At 37.8% G+C, this 24,471-nt stretch overlaps 1 protein-coding gene and 1 pseudogene across 4 annotated transcripts in view; both read right to left on the bottom strand.

Annotated features, from left to right (window-relative positions):
- ARHGAP42 (Rho GTPase activating protein 42) overlaps positions 1-24,471 on the bottom strand; it is a 307,262-nt gene that overhangs the window by 60,342 nt on the left and 222,449 nt on the right. For all 4 annotated transcript variants that reach the window (XM_002708607.6, XM_051820336.3, XM_017343749.4 and 1 more), the window contains 3 exons: positions 17,120-17,230; positions 3,269-3,373; positions 299-428 (listed from right to left, as the gene is read on the bottom strand). In XM_002708607.6, the coding sequence (XP_002708653.1) occupies positions 299-428; positions 3,269-3,373; positions 17,120-17,230 (346 nt within the window). The remainder of the gene's footprint in view (positions 1-298; positions 429-3,268; positions 3,374-17,119; positions 17,231-24,471) is intronic.
- LOC138850491 (cytoskeleton-associated protein 2 pseudogene) lies at positions 8,579-10,557 on the bottom strand (annotated as a pseudogene).

Here is a 24,471-nt window from a genome sequence, read left to right as displayed (position 1 = left end):
AAGCTTTATAATTGAGATTAGGTATCACAATTAAATTCTAAAACTCAACTCATATTGATATATTATCAGTGGAGACTGTATGTTCCAAATTCAACAGCATACCAACTTAGAAATCCTGATGGTAAAATGTGGGAGAACTTCCTCACTTTGATGACAGCATTGGAAGACCACATTGTTTTAAATATGATAAAGCTATAGAGAAATGTCATTATGCTTACTTGAGATATAACCTAGTCACATCTCTCAGATACAGAATGTTAAGTAATAAGGGACAAGAAATTATGTGCCAGTGACTCACGTTTCTCCTGGACGTATAGATAGCCTTCCATCGTCCACTGGCTGGGGGGTCTGTAGTCCTGGTTAGCAGATTTCATCCTCTGCATCAACCTCTCTACCTCTTGTCGAGTACTTTCAAAATTATTCCTTGTCTAAAGTAAACAGAAACAACAATTTCATTCACTGTTTCCTATCAGATGTGAGGAATCGCCAGACTAAGTTTAAAAACTGCAAATTTATTCACCACCCCGATTACCCTGTGAGGTTGAGTCTTATGGTCTGGTTTTGAATTGCTTTAGTGAAAACTTCCCTGAATGATCTACCACATGTTTCTCATTTGCATCTCTTTACGTATGTGTAGTATATGCATGCACAATTTTCTTCCTAATTCCATATTTAAATATTATTCTTACAGGATAAATCATAGCAATTAAAATACACAAAATTTGTTTTGAATTTCCTAATATCCAAGGTTAAAAAAAGGTAGACACATAAATACTTAATTTTTTGAGATAGACATTAAATTTGCATACTTTTGATATATATTTGGCACTGAACAGATGAAAAAGTTCACCACTCATGTTCCAAAGGCTTTTTTGAAAAAAAACATAATATAGGGGCCGTGCTGTGGTGCAGTGGGTGAATGCCCTGGCCTGAAGCGCTGGTATCCCCTATGGGTGCTGGTTCAAGAGCCAGCTGCTCCACTTCTGATCCAGCTCTCTGCCATGGCCTAGGATAGCAGTGGAAGATGGCCCAAGTTCTGGGGCCTCTGCATCCACGTGGGAGACCCAGAAGAAGCTCCTGGCTCCTGGGTTCGGATTGCTGCAGCTCTGGCTGTTGCAGCCAAATGGGGAGTGAACCAGCAGATGGAAGACCTGTCTCTCTCTGCCTCTTCTCTCTCTGTGTAACTCTGACTTGCAAATAAAATAAATAAATCTTTAAGAAAACCACATAATATAGCTTGGTTTCCAGAAATACTTAAAAAGGTATTAAGATGGTGCATAAATTAAAGATCAATAGGTTCAAATTCAAACCTTTTCTACTGTAAGAAAGAGTTTACTCACTTTATGACAATTTTACTTAAATTATGAAAAGCACTAGTTTTTCTCTATGAAAATCTCTTTCACCTTTAATCCACATGATGTTTTATTATGGCCCCTAATAAAAGATCTAAATCTCAAAGTAGGTGATGAAAATGTAGTCACTTTTGCTATTTTTCTCTTTCAAACATAAGGATTCAAATTTTTGTCTAATTCCTCATTCTTTCCCTATCCCTGAATCTCAAAAATTGTAGCATACATGAATTTCATATGGAAATAAATCATAAAAATACTTTAACTTTTGTAATTTTTTCTTCTAATATTTAATGAAAACACTAAAATACATTCCAGGTTGAAAAACCACAGAGGGGGCCTGGCGCAGTGACTTAGTGGATAAAGCTGCCACCTGCGCAGTGCTGGCATCCAATATGGGCACTGGTTCAAGTCCCAGCTGCTTCACTTCTGATTCAGCTCTCTGCCACAGCCTGGGAAAACAGTGGAAGATGGCCCAAGTGCTTGGGCCTTGGCACCTGCACGGGAGAACCCAGAAGAAGCTCCTGGCTTCAGATAGGCTAGGTTCCGGTCACTGTGGTCATTTGGGGAATGAACCAGCAGATGGAGGACCTTTCTCTCTCCCTCCCTCTTTCTCTCTCTCACTGCCTCTCTGTAACTCTGCCTTTCAAATAAATAAATTAAAAAAAAAAAAACCTATAGAACGGAACTAAAGGTAAAATCAATTCTGATAGAAAATCTAAGTTAAATAAAAAAACTCAAAACAAAGAGAATAAACCCAATTGCATATTTCTCTTCAGATACTCCAACTCTATAGTTTCATTTACTGGACATTTCGACAATGGCAAAAATCAGATAAGCAGAGAAAAACAAGATTTTATGGGAAAAAAAAAGAAGGCTTCCCAAATTATTCCAGTTATCAAGTACTAGACAGTCAGGTTTCAGTAGTAAAAAAATGTCAACAGTTAGGGTTTTTTATATATTCAATTTGGTAATACAAACATAGGCTCATTACAGTTTTTTCTTTAATGAATGGCTTGCTCAGCATTTTAAAATCAGAATATACATATTCTATATATAATAATATATAGCCAGATATTAAAGGGATCGATGAGACAACCTTTATGAAATAAAGTCTGACAGAAACAAGCTTTTCAGAAATCTTACTTTTGTTTAAAGCAGTTATCTTGAATGCTTCAAAACCACATTCATATTTACTATTTTTGCAAATAGTAAATGTTCCACATTTTTACATATAATTTCACAGACAGATGGGAACTTAGAGTGTTAAAGTATAATCTTTTCATTTCATAAATATAATAATTTTGATCTTCTCAAAAATAAGATTCGTGAAAAGTCAACTGGTATTTCCCCTTAGCTTTAAAAAAATAAAGCCAATAAAACCATATATACTTAAGGTATACAATGTGACGTTTTGACATATTTGTACACTGTGAAATAATTATAATCAAGTGAATTAACACATTCCTAACCATATATAGCTACCCTTTTTTGTATGTGTGGTAGACACATTAAATTCTAAACTTTTAACTAATTTCAAGCATACAATATTATTATAATAATTCTAGTCACCACGCTGTACGTAAGATTACCAGAACTTATTCATCTTGCATCACCCAATAAATTCACAAAAATACTGAATATAGGCAAAAGTTTTCAAACTTCCAGCTATTAATGCTTAGGTAATATTTTTCTAAATTTGCTGGTAGAACTTTTCCAACATAAAACTAGTCCTTTTTGACTATACTTTCAGCTAGCAACTAGAAAAAAATTAAGACATTAGTAAAGTGACTTTTCTAAATTGTTGAGGTTTCACCATACTTAGACAAATTTTTGAAAGACTTCAAAGTCTGTAACTTGGTTGCCCTGTGATCATCAGAGTGACTAAGGAGAGGCAGTAAGAACAGGTATAGTCTTACATTCTGCAAGTTGAACTGCAGCTGTTGCTTATATGGTGCGAATTCCTGGGCGAGTTCATATCCCTCATGGTAAAAAGTAAATAAACCCTGAAGGAATGACAAAAGCTGCAAAAATAAAGAGACAAAAGAAACCATGAAATCTTGTGTTTAAAAAAAAGGATGAACATCAAATGTAAAAAATTAGGTAAATTATATTTCATTCCAATTCCTCAAGCTAAGAAATATTTATTCTCTTGATTTGGCAAAGAAGGCATCAGAAATATGGACATGAAACAAAAGCTACATAAACTAATTTTCATTTCCTTTTTGGTAGATGGAGTTTTAAATTTTGAATCTGATCATACACAGGTGCCATGTTAATTCCTTATTATTCAAGTACAACGAGGAAATATCCAAATAGACCACTAAGGGAGTAAGGACCAAATGAAAACAGAGAGATAAAGCTTGTACACGGGAGGAAGATTAACCCAGTAAATTTGATAAGAAATACCCAAGAGAGGATTAAGAATTTGACAGATAAAATGCAGAAACGTACCAGAAGGTGGCAGTATGGATTTGAGTACTGAACAGACAACATTTTAGCAGTAAGCAGGAAGAACACAAAAGGAGTGAGCAAAAACATGGAATTAAATAATGGCTCTTTCATAAGACAGTTGGTGGAAAACCTTTTTAAGAAAACTATAATTTCTATGAGCTCTGCCTAATCTTATCTCAATTCATGTGCACTTATTTATTATGTTTTATCCATATAATAAGACAGGCTATTCCATGGAATTTCAGAACACAGTTTATATGGAATAAGTTACATCTGAAAAATAACTGACTTAAATTTTTTCATTTAATTCAATAGGATTTTATTCCACAAAATTACCCTCTAATCTGATATCTCCCACAACTGCTTCCTGCAGAAAAGTTAGAAAATATGAGTATTTTTATAAAATATGGCTCATAATATGTCTGGAACTTATTATTTTAAATGAGGGTAGAAACACAATTTGAAAGCATTTTAATATGTGGGTAATATCCAGTCCCTGCCTGTTTGTGGAGGCAGAGCGGGACAGCCAAGTATGAATGGGTTGGTGTCTTCAAATTTCCAACATATAAATACTGGATTCATCTGAGAATGACATAATGCTTGTCTTCCCATAAACAAGTCAACTTCATACAAAGTTATGTTCCTTTCAGAAAACAAGTACTTTCAAATCCCTTGTTATTATATTTTAGGAATTTTTCTTCTCTTGTTCAACAGTTCCTGATACTGTGCCATAATGTACTGTTTGCCAGTTGTAAAATTATTTAATATTTTCATTTTCTATTAACTTGTAATTACTATCAAAACTATTCAACAGATTATCTAAAAAGAAGCTACAATATATTTGTGAAAATATTAAATACAATATAAGGCCTGCTTAAACATGTTTATTGTGGCCTAAGTAAACCATATTAGAGCTTAACATTGAATTAAAAATATCTTTAATTAGGGTTTGGATATATAGATATAGAGCTTTTCAGAGAAAAAAACAAGAAAACACATTTGAAATACATAGATAATTCTAGGCTTTTGAATATTCAATAACAGTTTATGATATTGTTAGAAGAGCATTGTTTTGTTGTCTGTACTAAATCCTATTAAACTATATGCTTTTTTTAAAGATTTATTTTATTTATTTGAAAGACAGAGTTACAGACAGAGTAGAGTCAGAGAGATCTTCCATCCGTTGGTTCACTCCCCAGATGGCCGCAATGGCCGGAGCTGCACTGATCCGAAGCCAGGAGCCAAGAGCTTCTTCCGGGTCTCCCACGTGGGTACAGGGAACCAAGGACCTGGGCCATCCTCTATTGCTATCCCAGGCCATAGCAGAGAGCTGTATCGAAAGAGGAGCAGCTGCGACTAGAACCGGCGCCCATATGGGATGCCAGAGCTTCAGGCCAGGGCTTTAACCCACTGTGCCACAGCGCCAGCCCCTAAACTATATCTTTATAAATTGGTTGTTATAAAAGCAGATGTTATTTTAAAATCATCACAAGTATAAAATTTAACTAAATTTACAAGGGATATATTTTAAGAATATCTTGATAAATCTTTCTATAAAATACCTAATTTACTCTTAACGTCCGCCTTTTCTAACATTCTGAGTGTTCAGAACGTGGGAAAAAGAAAAGGCACACTGATGCTTCAGAAATATGAAGTAAGCATCCTAAACCATATATAGAACGTTGCTAGAAATTCTGTCAGTGTGATCACTAGGCCAGGAAAGTTTATGATACTGTGAACTGCTCCAGGAAGGCCCTAAAGTTATGTTACTAAATTTCAAAAAATTACATGCCGGGTCTTCTCCCCTGAACCCTGACCTCCTGATGAAACAGCCTTCACCAGAAGGGCTTCTTCATGTTTGCCAACTCAGTGAACTACAGCTGGGTCCCCGAGCTAAAACCCTTCCACGCCAGCATGTTGATGGGGCCAGTGTTGTGGTGCAGCGGGTTAAGCTGCTGCTTGCAATAGTGGCAGCCTGTATCTGAGTGCCAGTTGGAGTTCTGCCTGCTCCACTTCCAATCCAGCTCCTTGCTCATGTCCCTAGCAAAGAAGAAGATGGCACGAGTACCTGAGCCCCTGTGGGAATCTCAGATGGAGTTCCTGGCTCCTGGCTTCAGCCTGGCCTAGTCCCAGCTGTTGCAGTGATTTGCGGGAATGAACCTACTGATGGAAGATCTCTGTCTGTCTGTCTGTCTCTCTCTGTCCCTCTGTCTTTCAAATAAATAAGTCTTAAAAAAACACATTTTGATACATACTTTGTTAAACCAACACTCTTCATTGAGCTATTTTTAAATTCCTAATCATGTTTTTAAAAATAAGATTCTGGCACCTCTTTTTTATTTGGATTATTTAATATCCTAAGCATTTCACTAGCAGCAACTTCAGCCAAGCTGAAAATAAATCCATTGGCATCTTCTAATAGAATTCAAGTTCACTCTGCAGCAGATAAGTGTGTTTTAGTCACACTTCCGGTACTGAATACTCACTAGGGAATGTGCAATTCTAAGGAAGGTACATAAAGGTGTGCACAAAGAACCACATCTTTGAAAGCAGTTTCTAGTTTAATCAAAGCTACATAAAGGCTAAAATTATGAGACAACTTCCTCTAGATGGCAGAAAAGTTAAACTTTTCTTTATATTTGACTTGTTCATTTTATCCTCTGCAAATTCCATGATGCTAAACCAAGGGAAATTAATAGAAAAGCCAGAAAGTCTCTTATAGTTCCATTTCCCAACTGTCATTTTCTTCGGTCAGTCTACTGGAAAGGATTATGGTCTTGGCTTACCTTAAAGCAAGTCTGACCTTTAGAACAATAACAACAATAATAACTATGAACTACAAGATAGATAAGTGTTAATATTTAATTCCGTCTATCACTGGCAAAATAAAGAGCATTCTGAATATTCTCAAGGGTTTTAGAACCAAATTACCATGTATCATTCCAATCATCTGACCAAATGCAAACAGGTATACAGCATTTACAGAGCATTTTAAAAAACCCAATATAAATACTTATACTTCTCAGGCTATTAATTACCAGACAACTGACTAGACACTGAATGGATGTGACAATTCCAAAAGGCTCAAGCCTTAAGAGTCCACAGTCTAGAACATAAACAGCAGAGGAATCTCAGAGCTGAGGAAGGGGTGGGGCGAGGATGAAGATGACCACAAGGACTTCATAGTAACAGACGCAGTAATTCCAGTTAAGCATTGAGCAGACTGAGCAGAACAACTCTGATGTAAACACTCTTATACTGATGATGTGACTCATTCCTACACACTTGCCCTACCCTCTAATAATAATCAATTATTACAATTAACAATATACATATTACTTATACAGTTAAAAAAGAAAAAAAATCCTCTATAACATGAGAACACAATAAATATAGTGGATACATTAGGCTAAGTATGTGTGTGTTTTTTTTTTTTTTAAGATTTATTTTATTCATTTGAAAGGCAGAGTTACAGAGACAGAAAGGGAGAGACAGAGAGAAAGAGACATTTTTGATTCACTGGATCATTCCTCAGATGGCTGCAACAGCTAGAGCTGGGACCAGCCGAAGCCATGAGCCAGGAACTTCTTCTGGGTCCCTCATGGTGGGTGCAGAGGTCCAAGCACTCAGGCCACTTTCTGCTGCTTTCCCAGGCACATTAGCAGGGAGCTGAATGGGAAGTATTGCAGCCAGGACTTGAACCAGCGCCCACATGAGATGCTGGTATTGCAGGCCACAGCTTTACCTGCTATGTTACAATGCTGGCCCCTAAGTATGTAATCTTTAACCACATTCATATTACATACATAGTTTTTAAACAAGTCTTTTATAATTCACTTATCTGAAACTGTGGTTACTAGACGTATGCCACGTTAAGTATTAGTTCTGGGTCTTACAAAATACTTTTACTGGTGAATTTCTGCGTGGGGAGACAACCCTTTACTGTACGTAACTTTCATGTTGCAGGGGTCAAGACTGAACAGTGCAGTTGTTATGTCATGGAGGACAAAGCAAATACAAATATTGGTTAATTTAGAAATGATACCTCAACAAGATTGACACTTACTAAATAGTACATATTCCTTCCCTAATTCAATTCCAATAGTTTGCACACTATCAAATGAAGATATGGAAGTAAGCCTTTTAGACAGTCACATTACAAAAGGAACTCAAATCAAAGTTTCAAATATCTACTAAATGTGGCTTCTTTTCTTTCTTACACAAAGTACCCTCTTTTAGGAATAGGCTATTTATTCTTTTTGGTGATCTCAGTTATAATCAAAGGAAAGAGGCCAAGAGACTATAGATGCAGGCTATCACTGATGAAAAGTGACAGTGAAGAACCACAGGCAGCCAGGGAGACCCAACAGAGCACAACATTTCGGGTGATAAGCATTTGGTGGAAAACCATGCCAAACTTTGTATGTTTGAATATTTGAAGGGAGTTGCTCTACTCAGTATCATTTTTGACTTTCACACTAACCAAAGTCATAATAACTTTTTAAAAGTCAATGAGAACTATAAATTTTATCAAGACCATTTTATTTTCTGATGGTGTATCTCTACAGTACTTAAATTTCGTAAAGTGAACAAGCTACCATTATGACAAACCCTGTTCGTATTCAAGGAACACAGTAAACTAGCTGACGAAACTTATGAATTTTACAGAAAAAGGGTTGAGATTGACAAGGCAGGATTATATTTCCATTGCATGGAAGAGCAATGCCTGCTATAACATAAATGTTAGTGAAGGAGCTCACTGTCATGAACACTTACAATATTTAGGGACTTGGCCAAGTCCAGACCAAAGTGAAACACAAAGCCACCCAAACACAACATCCAGGAATCATAAAAATCACATTCTTCATCAGAGCTTCAATCTTCTGTGGTATTGGTTTCGGAGTACGTCGGGCAGAGGGCTGCATTAGGGCGGCAGACAGAAGCATCAGCTGGACTTCTCAGCTCTGTTCACCATTCCAATGAAGACACACTAGGAAAATGGTCTTTCAACACATCTGGCAATTTGGCAGTCTTCTCTGAAAGATGTGTAGAATGCCTCACTGGTCTACGACATTTCAGCTCCCAAAGTGTAGAATTTGTTTCATCCAACTGCATTTTTTTTTAACACTTTGCAAGTATGGCACAGTGGATACAACATATTTAATTATGAAACTTGTTTTCATTTTAGTATTGCGAGTTTGTAATCTTGCTCTTTTTCACAATCCTGAAATACCACATCTCGTGATATTTATTCTCCATATCCTGTTTTACTGGTTCTAGATTAAGTCCTTTATCTTCAGTGTTGCTTTCTTGGATTTGTTCCTTGGTTGCACAAGCCTCTTCAGTATTTCCTCCAAAGTTAACTTTTTCTTGACTCTTCATTGTTAGAATACCTACAATTGCATGCCGCATCTCTTCTGACAGGCCCTGTCAGAAAGGCCTTCTCATACTTCTCATACACTGCAATATCTTCAACAGGACTAGTGATTAGTTCAACACGTGCAAGACAAGTCCAATATTTAAGAAGCTTTTTGGCATCAAATATTTTTAATCAGGTCATTTAATGTGACCACTATTTTTTCTTTTGGACATCCCTTAGTAATCAGATTCAGGCATTCAGAAATTGTCTTGTAACTTTTTCAGTAAATGATCTTTATCTTCCTCTGCTGTGGTAGTCCAGAAGGACCCAACTGGCTTTTTATCTGGTCCTTTGGGCTCATATTGTTTAACTACTAGGTTAGCAGGCCTTTTCAGCACTCTTTCTGTGCCAGATTTCCACTCATTCAGATGAGCTTTTCTCTGTTTTGCAGATTCTTTGGATTGAGCTGACCTACTATTAATAGTTGTTTTGGTAGAACAGGTCTTTGCTGTTCATGGTTTTTGACTTCTCTACCAATTTGGTATTAGAAGATGAAGCAGGCTTGGCTACAATTTCAGATGCTATGCTTCTTGAAAGTGCCTTATTTCTTTTTATATCCTGAGAAGAACTAGTTTTGACACTAGATAAAAGTCTTTTTGATTTCAGTAATTCTTTTTCCTGGGGTCTTTTCTGGATGATAACATTGGCAGAAGTTCTACCGATATCTTGTTTCCCAGTGTTGTGGGTATTATCACAGTGACTTCCAACAGGAGGTTGCGCAAGTCGTGTGTTCAGAGATGCAGTCTTCACAAATTTAGTAGCTGTCAAATCTGAGACTTGCTCACTTTTCACTGTTTCACTGCTAGTCTTTATAGGCTGAGGTTTTGTGGCTTTAGAGACAAGAGCTCGAAGTTTGTTTGTTGTTGTCAAACTCACGTCTTTGACTTGTAGAAGTTTCCTGAATGAATTAATCTTAGATTGAACAATTTGGCCATAATAAGCTCCAAGCACTAGGCTTTGATAGTTTGTTTTTTGGCATATTAGGACCTTGCTTTGGCTTTTCTGCAGTCCCTGGTTTCTTTTCATGGCTGTTTTTAAGGTGAAATGCCTGGCTTAATGTAGTATGTTGATTTGAGAGTTCATCTTTTATTGGTGACAATCGCACACCTTCATTATCATCAAAATTCTTGTATCAATTATTGTAGTTGAATTATTTCATTCAATAGAAAACTTTAAAGGAATACATTTTGTTTCCATTGCTGTTTTACTTTTGCTCCCTGCAGGAATACTGATATTTTATCAGCCATTTTTGTTTTAAGATTCAGAACTGTTGCTCCTTCTTTGGACCTGGACCTCCGACATCATCACTGTCTGATCTCTACAACTGGATAACATCTGGATTTTCCTCTTTGTGTGAAAAAATGTTTTTCTTGTTAGTAGATGTTCCTTGAGTTTCTGTTATCTTTGTTCTCTGAATGCAGACTTGGCACTGTGACTTGGGGGCTGCTGAACTCCTAGGGCACGACCAGAGTGCCTATTGCAGCCTCGGGATGAGATGGAGAATGCATTTTTGCCCTGAACACCTCGAATTTTCTCAGGTCACGGCCACAGTACACTCACAACTAATAATTTTCCTTGGCCTATTATACGAAATACACAAAATCTATTCTCTTTGTATAAATAAATAAAAATAAACTTGCAAAAGTGGTAAAAAAAAAAAATGGTACTATATGTCCAGAGCAGCACTGTAAATCATGTGCTGGGTTTGTTCTTGAGTTTCACAGAGATCTTATGATACATTCTTCTTTTTTTTTTTTTTTAAAGATTTATTTTATTTATTTCAAAGACAGAGTTACAGAGAGATGTAGAGACAGAGAGAGGTCTTCCATCCGCTGGTTCACTCCCCAGGTGGCTGTAATGGCCAGAGCTGCACCGATCTGAAACCAGGAGCCAGGAGCTTCTTCCTGGTCTCCCATGTGGGTAAGGGGCCCAAGGACTTAGGCCATCTTCTACTGCTATTCCAGGCCATAGCAGAGAGCTGGATCAGAAGAGGAGTAGCCAGGACCTAGAACTGGCACCCTTATGGGATGTCGGTGCTTCAGGCCAGGGCTTTTAACCTGCTGCGCCACAGTGCTGGCCCTGATACCTTATTCTTAAATATTTATTTATTTGAAAAGCAGAGTTACACAGTGAAAAGGAGAGAAATGGGGTGGAAAGAGGTGAGGTAAAGAAAAGTCTTCCATCCACTGGTTCACTCCCCAAATGGCCACACCATATGGGATGCTGGCTTTGCAGGTGGAAGCTTAACCTGCTATACCACAATGCCAGCCTCCTCACAATCAATTCTTATGAAGCCTTTCTATCAGTCTTATCAACGAAGTAAGGTTGTTTGGCAAATATAACTCAGCGATCATCTCAGACCACTACAAACTACACATCGCAAGTCCTTATCTCCTAAAAAACTACTCACTGATTAAAACACTGAACACTTCCTTCCTTTCGGTAGTTAACATCATACCCAGCATTGTCCCACACACAAGTTCAGAAACAAGGCAGGGATGCTTACTCCTGACAATTTTGTACTGTAGGTTCTAGTCAGGGTCACCAGGCAACAAAAATAAGAGGCATCCAGATTAGAAAGAAAAGAGCAAAACAACCCCTATGTGCAAATGCCATGATCATATAGGTACATATGTAAATCTAAGGTATTGTTCGTATATGTACATATATAAAATCTAAGGAATCTATGAGAAAACTACTAGAATAAACAAGTCCAGTAAGGTTGTAGGATACAAGGATCAATATACAAAAGTCAATTCTATTTCTAGACACTTACACCGAACAATTTGAAAACAAAATTATGAAAATAATTGTATTTATAATAGCTTCAAAAGACTAAAATACTTAAGAATGAATTCAAGAAGAGAGTATAAAATTTATAACCTAAATATGTAAGACACTGCATAAAGAAAAAAAAGTCCAAATAAATGGAAACTATCTCATGTTCATGGATTGGTAAAATCGCTGAGAGTAATATTCCCCAAATTGGATCTACAGGGTCAGCAAAAATCCTTATCAGAATTCTAGCTAACATCATTTTAGTAACTGACAAGTTGATTCTAAAATTCATATGGAAAGGATAATTTAAAAAAAATAGAAAGACTCATTCTTCTTGATTTCAGCACTCAGTGTAAAGCAAATAATAATCAATAGTATGATACTGGCACAGGGATTGAGAATCAAGGGAATAGAACTAAAAGTCTACAAGTATACCCCTACACCCATCTATGATCAGCTGATTTTCAATAGTGTCAACAGACTACAATGGAGAAAGAACAGTCTTTTCAAGAAATTATGCTGGGACAACTAGATAACCACAGCCAAAGGAATGAAGTTGGACCTATATCTCATGATAAAGAAAGTAACAATATGGATCAAAGACCTAAATTTAATATTTAAATTATAAAGCACATAGAAGAAAACATAGGAATAAATTTTCAAAATCTTGTATTTGACATATCAAAAGCATAAGCAACAATTATTTGATTTCATCAAAATTAAAAATTGCTGTGACTCAATGTACAGTGTCAAAAAATTGAAAGAAAATCCAAAGAATGGGATAAATATATGCAAATTATCTGATAAGAGACTGGCATCTAGAATTTATGAAGAACTCTTGTAATTTTGTAATGAAGAGACTAATTAGCAAAGTTAAAAATAGGCAAAAATCTGAATAAACATTTCTCCAAAGAATACATGTAAAGAGTAAACACTTAAAAAGATACTTGACTTGTAAATTATCAAGGAAATACAAATTAAAATGGTAGTGAGGTAAGATCTCATAATCTGTAGGGTGGCTAGTCTTAAAATTGGGAATAATAGCAAGTATTGATGAGGATGTGGAGAAACTGAATTCCTAATATGCTATGGTGAGAATGTGAAGTGGTGTAGCTACTTTGGAAAATAGTCTGGTGGTTCCTCAAATGATTAAACATAGAGTTACCATATTTATTTGACAATTCCATACCCCAAGAAGGATTTAAACACATTTCTACACAAACATACATGAATGGTTATGAAACATTATTCATAATGGTCAAAAATTCATAAACTGATATTCACTATAATAATTTAAGAATATCTCAAATGTATCACTGTAGGGGTGGGCAACTGACTTAGCCATTAATATATTGTTTGGAACAACCACAGACCATACTGGAGTACACTGGCTTGCATCTGATTCTCAATTCTAGCATCATGTTAATGCAGACTCTAAGAGGCAGCAGGTGATATCTCAAATGGCTAGGTCACCGCCACCCATGTAGGAGACATGGATTCAGTTCCAGCCTCTCAGTTTCGGCCCAATCCAAACCCGGCTGTCACTGGCATTTTAGGAGTGAACTAGTGAACAGGAGTTCTCTACCTTACGTCTTTCTGTCTGTATCTTTCTGCCTCTCAAATAAATAATAGTATCAATGTAGAATAAGAATATTATTTAATATGAATCAACTGTCTCTATTTTATATTCTACTTGATACTGCGCAATCTATATGAGATAGATTCCTTAGCAAATTTGCTTTATTCCATTGCTTATTTGTTAAATTAGTCTGGGCTAAAACAAGAACAGACTGCTAAATTTCTGCAATATGCAACAGGAATTGGATTTTACTAGAATGAAAATCACTAAGACACTAAAGTGTCCTCATGTGTTGATTTTTTTTTTTATTCACAGATGTGGAGAATTTTATTTTTGAAAATCTAAAACTTTTTTTCTTTCAAATTAATTTGTAGAAGCATAATCTAATACATCAGGTTAAGGTGCCATCTGCAAAACCAGCTGGTTCAAGTCCCGCTTGTTCCACTTCTGATCTTGCTCCGTGCTAACGCATCAGGGAAAGTATTAGATGGTCCAACTCCTTGGGCACATGCACCCATGTAAGAGACCTGGATGGAGTACCAGGCTCCTGGCTTTGGCCTGGCCCAGCCCCAGTCATCGTGGCTATTTGGGGGAATGAACCAGTAGATAGCCAGAAGATTTCTCTCTGTCTCCTCCTGTCTCTATATAAGTCTGCCTTTCAAATATGCAAATAAACACTTTAAAATTATTTTTAAAAGGTCAAGATGCAGGCTCATGTTTCATTGCTCCCATTTCTATTCTTCTCGTCACTGAAATGGAAATTCAGGAAAACTCCATGGATGAGACTTTGAGGCTAGAAATGAGGGTGAGACTGAACTGACTACTATTTGGCTTGGCCAGACACTCTAATAGGAAAAACACAGCAGTCCAGAAAGTATTTTGGAAGAAGGATAAAGTTAACATTGATTTTGACTGTAGTGTCATAAGAAAGGCATGCATTATAGGAGATTTATCACAATATCACAATTCGGGATAAGGTAGAGGCAAGGAAAAAAGTACATCTCAACTGAGGAACAACTCTGCTTCTCTATTTGTCTTTCAGCAGGAATTCATAAATTCTTATCATTCTTTCTGCCACCTGTGAGCTAACTATGGAACAATCTTCTCTTTATATATCTGATGTCATCTTACAAAATGGCATGGTTCACTGTTCCCAGACAGCATGAGCTATAAAAGAGACTTAGGGAGCAAAGATGCAAGTAGTGAGGATTCAAAACCCATGGTGTGATTCTGGGGCAGGATTCAGGTAATGAGAAGAGGAACAGTGAGCTTCTTTCTAGAATTTGGTAAGATGGCCAGTGGTACAGGATTCCCAGAACTTCAAAAGTCCCCTTAAGTCACGAAAAGCTGAATCAGGTCCCCAAAGGGTCAATAACCTAAGAGGTAACCAATCATTCAAAGGGATTTAAGGACTTAGCTGTTTGGGAAACAGATTTTGGACTCAAGTCTGTTATCCCAAATAAAAGGTAAAAGTTAAATCCCTGAGCCTGAACCTCTAGTTCCTTAATCCTGCTGGTTGAAGGACTGGTCTTAGAAACTTGCCAGCTGCCTAGTTTACAGGAGACAGGCAACTCCAGCAAAGCAGAGGTCCTGGAAGCCAGGGAGGCAGCCAACTTGTCTCCAGACTCTGCTCTGTCCTAGTTTCTCCTCAAAGTAGGTAAAGCCTCAGCCTGTGGTACCAGCATCCCATATGGGCACCAGTTTGAGTCCTGGTAGCTCCACTTCTGATCCAGCTTTCTGCTAATGGCCTGGGAAAGTAGTAGAAGATGGCCCAAGTCCTTGGATCCTTGCATACATATGGGAGACCTGGAAGAAGCTCCTGGCTCCTGGCTCTGGATCAGCCCAGCTCTAGCTGTTATGGTCATTAGGGGAGTGAACCAGTGGATGGAAGACCTCTCTCCCTCTTTGCCTCTGCCTCTCTGCAACTCTGCCTTTCAAATAAATAAATAAATCTTTTTTTTAAAAGTGAATTATGTATATGTAAACATATCTTAGAAATGCTGTTTTCTCTCCCTTATTACTATAACCTCCACTACGGTAAGAACAGAGTATTTCATTTTTATTTAAATGCATTTTGTTCTTTTTAAAAAAATTTATTTGAAAGGTAGCGTTACAGGGAGAAAGAGAGGGAGAGACAGAGAGAAACAGAGATGCTTCATCTGCTGGTTCACTCCCCAACTGGCAGCAATGGCTGATACAGGCCTGGAACAGGCCAAATCCAAGAGCTTGGAACTCCATTCAGGTTTCCCATGTGGATGCAGGGGCCTAAACACTTGGGCTGTCTTCTGCTACTTTCCCAGTTATATTAGCAGGGAGTTGAATCAGAAGTGAAGCAGCCAGGTCTAGAGCCCACACTTATATGGGGTGCTGACATTCCAGGTGGCTGGCCCGTATCAATACATTTTTGAAAGACTGACATAGGAAGAAAATAATGTCTTAGATTAGATATTTCATACTGATGTATTTATTATTCCTGACCTCTCATCTCATGGGGATTGATTAATGTATGGATCTATCCATGTACACACACACAACTACACACCTATAAATAAATATATATACATATATAAATCCACACACATATGATGGATCTTATAAAAAGTGTATTATGTGTATATATTATACACAGATTTCATTTTTTGCACTGAATTTGTATTTTAATTCCACATTTTCCATGAACTTTTTGAAGTACCTTCATATGTATTCCACTATTATCTTAACTCTAAGGCTTACCGTTAATCATCGTGGATGCCACCTTATGAAGATGCTTGCTCAGGGAATATTGTAACATGTGAGGGTATCATTTTTAAAAAATGCCAAGAAAATGAAGTAAGCTTATAAAAACCAGCCACCTGTTCTGTTCTGTAATGCAGTTTACATTAGGGAATCCATTAATTTTTACACTAACTTAGGAAAATAAATGACTTCATTGGAAAGTCAGGCATATCCGAGCCATGTAAGGAGGGGGGCACAGAACAAAGGGAGAAAGAGAGCCCTACATTTCTCCCTTCATCTAAAGGTTTGCTAAATGTGTCACATTAGGGGGGAGCTGTGCCCATCCATTTATAGGTAATGTACAGTCTTAAAAAATACACTTTGTTTTCAGAGCAATGTCACATTTACCAAAAAACTGAGGGAAGATTATGGAGAGTTCCCATAAGTACCCTCTTGGCTGATCCATTCACCCACTCCGCCACCCCTGCATTCCCCAAAACTGCTGTTTTCCCAGTTACTCACTTCTGGCATTCTGTGGTACATTTGCTACAGTTGATGAGCCCATGTTGACACACTGTTAACTGAAGCCTTAGTTTGCACTGGGGTTCTCTTTTTGTCACATCCACTCTATGCATATTGACAAATGCATGGCACTCATCCACCATCACAGTAGCAGGCAGAAGACTTTCACTGCCCTAAAAGTACCCCATACTCCACCTACTGATGACTACCCTACTACCTTCATAACTTTCAACCAAAGAACTCTGTAAAGTTTTTATATAGATTACTTTGAGTCTAGTATTTTACAAGGAATCTAAAACTTACCGGCTCAACAAATTCAAACTTCTTTTTCTCTTGAACCTCTTGGATTTTAAAGACATATTCTAATGATGCTTCGTAGAAGTTTTGATGTTCTCGGTCAATCTGTGTATCTGCCTAAAGAGGAAAAGAGGCAAGCAGACACAGGGAGTAATTACTGATGGTACTATGTAGAGAGAGACATTATTCCTGTCCTATGCTGAAGTTTTCATTAAAAATTAACTCCCGAAAAAAGTTTTCATGAAGTATTTATGATAGTCCTTGCTTAGATCTTATAAATAGGGAGAGAAACACAAATACACACACACACACACACACACAGAGCAATCATACAACACTCATTTCAGTTAAAAAAATGACAAAAGAGCTATAACATTTTGTCTACTGTACAATAAATCTGAATTTTACTTGAGGAGAAGTGCTTGTGAATAGTAAATGGGAGGGCCACATCATTAGGTAAACTCTTGGAAAGATAATAACCAGTAACAGAGCCAAAAAAATTTTTTTCAATGATTTTGACCTGATGAATCAAGCTCTCTCAATGTCAGGCACATTACTCTTTCTCATTGTAATAAAGTTCAATTGATCCAGTGTGGGAGAGTATCACTGAGATAATTTCATTGTCTCTCTGACTTGCCTCTCCTCTCTCTTCTATGCCCCCTATCACCATCAGATGAACCCTGTGAAAGTGATTGGTTTGGTAGAGAGATATGATTGCCTTTCCTTGCCCAGTTTCACGCTCCTTGCTGACTGCTGAGAGTAATGAAGGCAGATGAAAAGGGGCTCCCTGGCAGAATAAGTATCCATCAACAATAATTTGTGAACAAAAAATTGCTCTGGAGTCATTTACACAGTAATTTCACACAAAACACACACACACAAAAGCTAGAAGTTTGCCACCTTGGATGGCACAGCAACTTAACACTTCACTTGGAACCCCTTTAAACACAATTAGGTATACTTACTATGCATTTTTTAAAGGATTTATTTATTTATTTATTTATTTATTTGAAAAGCAGAGTTACAGAGAGGCAGAGGCAGAGGGAGGGAGAGAGGTCTTCCATCCACTGGTTCACTCCCAGCTGGCCTCAACAGCCAGAGCTGAGCCAATCTGAAGTCAGGAGCTTCTTCTGGGTCTCCCACGCTGGTGCAGGGACCCAAGGACTTTGGCCATCTTCTACTGCTTTCCCAGGCCATAGCAGAGAGCTGGATCTGAAGTGGAGCAGCCAGGACTCGAACCAGCTGCCATATGGAATGCTGGCACTGCAGGTGGTGGCTTTAACCACTATATCACAGCGCTGGCCCCACTATACATTTTTATATACAATTACAAATAGCCCAATATCAGCAACTCATTGGGGATCTTTAAAGTGAAGGATTCCAAGTTTTCAAACTAACACATGTACATGTGAAGAATATATTATTTTATTAAATATATTACTTAAATATATTATTTAATCAGGTAGGGGATGTTAACTGAAAACCAAAGATCATTTAGGAAAATTAAGAAATCAACAGAAAGAGAAGTACTATTCCAGATACATCGTATCTCTCTTCTTTTCACCATCATGGTAGGAGTGTAGAATGTCCAGCCTGCAGGCTGTTTAACGCCCACAAAATCATTTGGTCTGACTCCACAAAGGCAAGTGCAGATGGGACTTGAAATTCAATTAATCTATAGCAGGCAGATTTTTAAGTTGATAATTTTGTTTAGCCCGAGAATGATGCTATAAATATACAAACAGCCCCTGGTAGAAAAAAAGTCTCCTGCCCCTGGAACGTATGATGAATTAAGACAATCGTGAGGCATAGGTGGTGGCATGCCAGTCAATGTTTAACAAGTGACTCTGGGGTAAAGGCCTGATTTGCAGTATTGCTGGTTTCTGTGGTGTAAACAGTCGTCCAATGGCTAATTTCAAACCACAAACCCAGCATCATGGAATGCAGGAGTCAGAACAAGGAGCTCAAACGGGCTCTCTGGGGCAAGCACCAGTCCACACAAGGTGTAAGAGACGCAAGGATATTTTCAGCTTCAGAGGCAACATTTTATTCCACAAGCTGTTTTGAAGGTTTCATTTACTTTAATATAAAAGGTAATGCCATTGATTGTGCTGCCTAGCACATGGGAACAAACTAGAACGTTGAGACATCTGTAGAGCCTAAAATGACTGTTTATAGTCAACAGGTTGTGCAGGAGTCAGCACAGCAGGCCTGATAGCTATCTTTCAAAAGTTCTGCTTACAAAGTTGGCCATGCCTGCTGTTTGGGAATGCGAATGTCAGGAGGCTTTCCATCAGTCTGAGAGGAGTGACTCACTACACCTAAACTGTGCAAATAACATGGCTTATGGCAAGCACTTCGTTTCCTTCTGGGAGCCAGGCAGAGGGTGCCTATGTGACCAACTGCCAATTAAAACTCTGGGCACTGAATCTCTAATCAGCTGCCCTGATAGACAACATTTCTCACTGGGGAATTGAGCATGTCCATGTCTCCATGGGGAGAGGACTCCTACAAGGCTGTACCCGGTTATCTCCAAACTCTGCCCAGGCACAATTTCCCTTTGCTGATATTTCTTTTGTATCCTTTCCCTGTTAATAAAGGAGAGCCAAGAATATGACTAAATGCAGAGCTGTTTGAGAGTTTTCCTAGCAAGTCATAAAACTAGAGGTGGTTTGGGGATCCCTGACAAAAGCATTAAGTCATGTCTTCAAAACTTATTTGCTGTATGCAATATCATCTCACCCACACACCCCAAAAAGTAGGAGGGCAGAAAAAGGATGAAAGAGAAATGACGATTCTTGCCATTGGGCCAGCTGTGGATGTTTTCATCACCTCCAATATGGACAACTGAAATTCGATATGGCAAAGCTGCAATGAAAGGTCATCCAGAGTGTATACTACTTAAGTAATATGACAGCTTAATTCCCTTTCAGTACAAGACTTAGAAAGGCATTCTTTTACTTGGGATGAACTGCTTTAGTCCATAAGCTCATAGTGTGTGGTTCACTAGGAAATACTTGATATTAAACTCACCAGTGACTGGTGCTATTTTGTGCTGGATAAGTAGGATAACCACATGATTTATCATTTGAATTGGGACAATTTTAAAACTGAAGGGGAGCACTAGTAATAATTATGCCAGAACAACAGGTGTAAGCTGTTGTTTACATGGCAAAAGGGACTGTAAAGTCAGAGACTGAATTAATTTCATAGGAAAACCATATGGCTCTGCAGATACCCAAATTCCTCCCTAACTCCAATAAGCCCTCTCAATTCAAAGTGAGGGAAATTTGGTATTTGTTGACTCAATGGTATTTGTTGAATCATTCCCAAAGGAGAAAAGATTTAAGCTGGGCTCTGAAGAATGTTAGGTTTAGAGAAGGTAGAGATAAAATGAAAAGTGTTTGAGTGAGGGAATACAGCAAAACATAAACTATGTTTACATCCAAAAAAAAGTTTGTGACTAAAAGTTTGGGCTGGGAGTAATCCAGCCCAAATTAAATGACAGTTAAGAAAGAAAATATAGAATGAGTGCAGACTTCCTCCTATAGATACTATAAAAACTCAAGGGAGGTATGGACAACAAACCAACTGCATTTCAAGACTAAAATGAGAATGGTATAGGATACACTGATTAAGTGGTGGGGCTGAGTGTGGATATAAGATCTTGTAATTGGTAATGGCAAAGGTGACAGGTGCACCCCAACAAGAAAGATAAAACTAAAGTGTGAAAAGCAAAGAAAAGATCAAAGACAAGTTTGACACCAGAAATAATGTGATTATAACAGAAAACTAAACAAAATGAGAAAAAGGAACTATTTGGGAAAGACGGTGATGTGTAAAGATTGCCAATGAATCATTAAGATGTGGTAATTTAAAGTCCCGGTGACTTTGGACAGTGCAATGATGACCAGACACGACATGGTCATGACATGGGAGACATTTACCAAGATGTCATAGATAGTATGCAAAGAGGAGAGACTTCAGGGATATAAATTAAAGAATCAAGGCATAAGACTGAACCCAAGGGATTTGCTTCACTTAGGAGGAAAGGAACCTATTAAAGCAGTATTTAATGATAGCTAGGAAATAAGACTCTGGATTTCTAAAAGGAATCCACATTCCTTGTTAGTTTTTCTTCCAGTTAGAAATGTAATAAGTATTCATTAATGTACATTTGTTATTCTTTTCTGTAACAGGGAAATATAGAGATAGGTGAAATCCCACTGTTAATACTTTGATATTGATCACATACACATGCACAAATTGACTTTAATACAAACCTGGGATTATACCACACTTTGGTTTAAAATTTTTTTTCCTCTGCATAATGTTCTATGCCATGTCAAATGATTTCCCAAATAAAACATTTTACAGCCATATAACATTCCATTTTTAGTCCAACTATTATTTATATTCATCCAAAATTATTCAATTGTGTCATTTCAGATGTTTCTAAATTTTTGCATTGTGTATAATTCTTGGTTTGGTATATTTACATAATTTATTTTTATCATTATGTCTAGTATCTTTGGGAATATATTCCTACTAATGAGATTCATCTCAACTATCATGTATACTTAAGGTTTGCTAAAATGCAATGTCAAATTTACTTCAAGAATGACTGATTTTTTTTTTTTTTTTGAAGCCAGAGAGAGAGGCTAAGAGGGAGAAAGAGATCTTTCATCTGCTTGTTCACTCTCCAAATGGCTGCAAACAGCTGGAGTTGGGCCAGGTTGAAACCAGGGGCCAGGAACTCCATTTGGGCTTCCCACATGGCAAGTACTTGAGTCATCTTCCGCTGCTTTTCCAGATTCAGTAGCAGGAAACTGGATCAGAAATACAGCAGCTGAGACCTGAACAGGAGCTCCACTATAAGATGCTGGTGTCGCAGGGAGTGGCTTATCCCCCTGAACTACAATGCAGGCCCCAGGAATGACTGAATCTTTTTATGTACCCACAAGGATAGCCAAAGTATTTCCTGTTTCCCATATTAACAATGGATATTAACTTTTAATCAGTTAAAATTACATCTTAGTATTAGTTTGCATTTTTAAAAATATATAATGACTTAGAAACTAAGAATATTTATTATACTTGATATTTCCTCTTTGATGAGTACCCTTGTCTTCAGCCCAGTTTCTTTTTTCCCACTCAAATGTTTGTATCTTTCTTCACACTGACCTGCAAATGTTTTCAGTACATAAGAGATGGTAATCCCGTATCATAAATTGTTTAGACTCTTTATTTCATTGCCATTTTATTTAGTTTAATATTTTTGGAAATTGATTACATATATTTATGCATCTAGATCTTTCAAAATTTCCTTTATTATATCTTACCCTTATTGTTAGAAAGGAATTATTCATTCACATGTTAAATATGACTTCTTTTCATCCTGATAAGTTTGTTTCCATTTCTCTGGTTGTAGACTCCAATGACCCATCTAATTGATGGCCTTGGATCTTTATCAACCTACGCTGACCCTTCAATTCAGTCCTGGAAATGGGCAGCCACTTACATAAAATGAATAAGCAGTCAACTGTGCAGCTGAGAAGGCACCAAGGGATCTTTCTGAGGACAAGTTAACAAGCTTGGTGCTGACAGAAGGACCTGAGCTGCTCTGGAACGGAACTGATGACATTTTATGCCGTGTCACAGAATTAAAATATATTTGTGGCAGCATCTCCCTACAACAGGAAGGGCTCCTGGAGGAGATGAGGGGAACGTCAAGCCACATTGTTCTTTGTCTGCATTATATATCCCAGAGGATCTGCTTTAATCCAACCTGTCATGTTGGACTGTGTTGCATGAGGGCTATACTACCTGGAAAAGAAGCCATGCATGTTTGTGTGTTTGTGGGGTGAGGTGGGAGGAGGATGTTATACTCTTTTCCAGCCTCCAAATATGTACAGAACCAGAACAAACATTCTATTATATGATAGCCTAAGGAACTGAGGGCTACTAGCAAGGAAAGGATTAAATATTGAGCTAGGTTTTCAGAGAAATTTGAAACATACCCTCTGGAGGGCTTAAAGTTATTATTTCCTTGAGATTGTTGAAGTAGTGAATTGTCTAAAGGTGGCCTCCCATATTTGCCAAGCATCGAAATTTTGTTAGGGACTCTAAAACCCACCCTTGGCTTTAAGACCATCAATTTTTAATATGGCACCCGGCCAGAATCCTCAGCAGAACAGATGATGGTGCATGGGTGGTAACTAGGGACACTCTTCCCCACAGGGCTCTATCCACACCCACACACCCATTCTCTCACAGGCTCATTATAGTGTAACATATAAGGAGAAATATAAGCATGGAAGGCATTTTGAACATGGAAACATAATATTAAATGACAGCAAGCAGTCATTTTTTTAATATAGCAGATTGTCTTCCATTTCAGTTTAGCCACAAAACTTTTCCATAAACACACAATTGTATATTAAATTGTACTATTTTAATAGCACACACTAATAAGAAGGCCCAGATTATAATGAGCTCATGTACAATTATCAAACAGAGGCAGGCATTTGGCATAGAGGTTAAGATGGCAATTCACATGCCTGTGTTCCATATTGAAGTGTCTGGGTTCAATTCCTGGTTCAATTCCAGCTTCCTGCTAATGCAGACCAGGACAGGCAACAGGTAATGCTGAAGTGGTTGGGTCACTTCTATCCACATGGGAGACCTGGATTCAGTTCCTGGCGATTCAGCCTTGGCTTTTGTGAGTATTTGGGGAATGAATCAGCGGATGGGAGCACTTCATGTCTGTCTCTCTTACTGTTTCTCTGCCTCTCATAAAATAGATTAGATGGGTAGACAGGAAGCAAAGCAAATTTCCCCAACTAGAACATCTTTGCATTCTAATTATTTATTTACTTAGTTAGTTAGCTGACAGATCCTTTCTTCTGGTTCATTCCCCAAATGCCCACAATGACCAAAGCAAAAGCCAGAAGCAGGGAATGCAATCCAGACCTCCCACATGAGGAGCAGAAACTCAGGATTTGAGCCATCACTGTTCCCTCCCAGGGTCCGCACTGGCAGAAAGCCAGAGTCGGGAGCTGGAGCTGGTGTCAAATCCAGGCCCTTAGACATGGGATGCAGGCATCCTTAACCACTAGGCTAAATGCCCACTCCTCAAATATTTTTGAATGAAAAAAATTGATGCCCTTAACAAGAGTATATTGGGGAAAAAAGAGGAATCAGACACCAAAACAACATTCCCATTCCTTTCTGTAGCTGTGGAATCTTCATAAAACTCTAACTTGTCAAGCACGCATTCTAGCTAACACTTGGAAGCAGGAGAAATAAGAAGAAGAATTAGAAGAGCCGAAGACTGGATTGAATTTGGAAGTGTGTAG

This window comes from Oryctolagus cuniculus, chromosome 1 (genome assembly GCF_051225735.1).
Source record: "Oryctolagus cuniculus isolate XC-2025 breed Fujian yellow rabbit chromosome 1, ASM5122573v1, whole genome shotgun sequence".
In the NCBI taxonomy this organism is placed as follows: Eukaryota; Metazoa; Chordata; class Mammalia; order Lagomorpha; family Leporidae; genus Oryctolagus; species Oryctolagus cuniculus.
Note: the sequence above shows the minus strand (reverse complement) of the source record. Positions and strands in the feature narration are given on the sequence as shown.